Source organism: Abramis brama (assembly GCF_963993115.1).
Source record: "Abramis brama genome assembly, chromosome: 5".
NCBI classification, from domain to species: domain Eukaryota; kingdom Metazoa; phylum Chordata; class Actinopteri; order Cypriniformes; family Leuciscidae; genus Abramis; species Abramis brama.
The window spans coordinates 49,596,720-49,598,719 of NC_139967.1; the positions used below are offsets into that span (position 1 = coordinate 49,596,720).

The 2,000-nt window shown below is 35.9% G+C and overlaps 1 protein-coding gene across 5 annotated transcripts in view; it reads right to left on the reverse strand.

The window, feature by feature from the left end:
* Positions 1 to 1,190: 1,190 nt before the first annotated feature.
* The window catches only part of ak1 (adenylate kinase 1), a 21,002-nt gene continuing 20,192 nt past the window's right edge, over positions 1,191 to 2,000 (reverse strand). For 3 of the 5 annotated variants that reach the window (XM_084114161.1, XM_084114162.1, XM_084114163.1), the window contains exon 7: positions 1,191 to 2,000. This exon is cut by the window's right edge and continues 464 nt beyond it. In XM_084114161.1, the coding sequence (XP_083970287.1) occupies positions 1,337 to 2,000 (664 nt within the window). In that variant the 3' untranslated portion in view covers positions 1,191 to 1,336. The other 2 variants (XM_084114164.1, XM_084114165.1) reach the window with 1 other exon arrangement.

Genomic DNA, 2,000 nt, shown 5'->3' on the forward strand with positions numbered 1-2,000 from the left:
CAGTCGTGGCCATTATTATATCTTTATATCAAAGCATGTAAACATTATCTTGACATAATTCTAACAAAATTCAACCAAATTTCATTAATCAAAATGTAAGATGGCTAAATAGCCCCCAATTGAAGAATCACCCAAAAATAAAATAATTATGAATTATTTTACAAAATATGAATTAAAACTGTTACGGTTTGTGTCTCGTGTTTTCCTCTCCTTGTGATGACGTCATGACTCTGTGTTTGTTTCTGTGTCTGAGTTTATTATTAGGTCCGCACCTGTGCATCATTATACACCTGCGTCTCGTTGGAGTGTTTCTGATTCACTATAATCAGGACGCTGAAGCGGAGCATGGCAGGAGAGAGGAGAACCAGCAAACAAGCTTTTCTTTTTCTTTTATTTAGTTAAATTACTTTGCTGTTCGTCTTGTTAATATTTGTTACCATCATATTATTTGAAGTTTGTTATGTTTCTTTATCTGTGATACGTGTTTCGTGAGTCTTTACATGTTTGTGAGTATAATAAATGTCAACGCAGCGCACTCGTGTTTCACGTGTCCTTCTTTATGTTGTGAAACCCTTACGTAGCCACTTTTAACAAAAGGGTTCGTAACAAAACTATGATACTAAAATAATACTCAGACTGCTGGGTTATGCATGTTAATGCCAAAAAGAATCAAATATTAATTTACATTCAAGTAAAAATATAAGAAGAAGTGGTATTTTGAACTTTGAGCAATGTTGTTTATGCTGAAACAGCAACATTACACACCAACTAAAGTTAAAAGAGTGAAATCATAATCAACCACCCCTTTAAAGGTTTATAAGGGGTTTATAATTCCTTATGGGGTTTTTACTTCCGGAACAGTCTTTGATCGCGGCTCAACCAATCACAATCAAGGAACGTAACTATCCGTTTTATAATAATTAATCAAACTGTAGAGATGTTTTTTTCAATCTTGTGCACTAAAGAACAAGAACGTGTGAAGGTTTGCTTGATTAAAGTCTGGATTGGTGTGTTTGACCAATGAATGCGCACACACACACACACACACACACACACACAGAAAAGGGCATTTCTGGATGTCCAGTCTGAAGGTTTTTGAATCCTTCTGTAGTTTGAAGAGAGTATATACTAGGCTCTATAAAGACAGAGATGGCGAGTCTATATGAGAAAAAATGCAAAAGAAACCAGGGTTTGTCGTCAAGTGCTTTTTACTTCAGCTCATCAATAGCTTTTTCAACAATTGCAAATACTTCGTCCACCGGCAGCTCAGAGTTTATCTGGAGGAGGAGAGAGAAATCATTCATCGGGTTAAACAGAGAACAACTAACACAGAAGATCAATGGCTACGCTTACATGCAACCAGAAATAGCGTAATGACGTAGAAATAGCGTAATGACGTAGAAATAGCGTAATGACGTAGAAATAGCGTAATGATGTTGAAATAGCGTAATGACGTAGAAATAGAGTAATGACATAGAAATAGCATAATGACGTAGAAATAGCGTAATGACGTAGAAATAGCGTAATGATGGACGTAGAAATAGCGTAATGATGGACGCAGAAATAGCGTAATGATGTTGAAATATCGTAATGATGTAGAAATAGCATAATGACGTAGAAATAGCGTAATGACGTAGAAATAGCATAATGACGTAGAAATAGCGCAATGACGTAGAAATAGCATAATGACGTAGAAATAGCGTAATGACGTAGAAATAGCGCGATGACGTAGAAATAGCATAATGACGTAGAAATAGCGTAATGACGTAGAAATAGCGTAATGACGTAGAAATAGCGCGATGACGTAGAAATAGCATAATGACGTAGAAATAGCACGATGACGTAGAAATAGCATAATGACGTAGAAATAGCGTGATGACGTAGAAATAGCGTAATGACGTAGAAAGCGTAATGACGTAGAAATAGCGTAATGATGTGGAAATAGCGTAATGATGTGGAAATAGCATAATGACGTAGAAATAGTGTAAGGATGTGGAAAT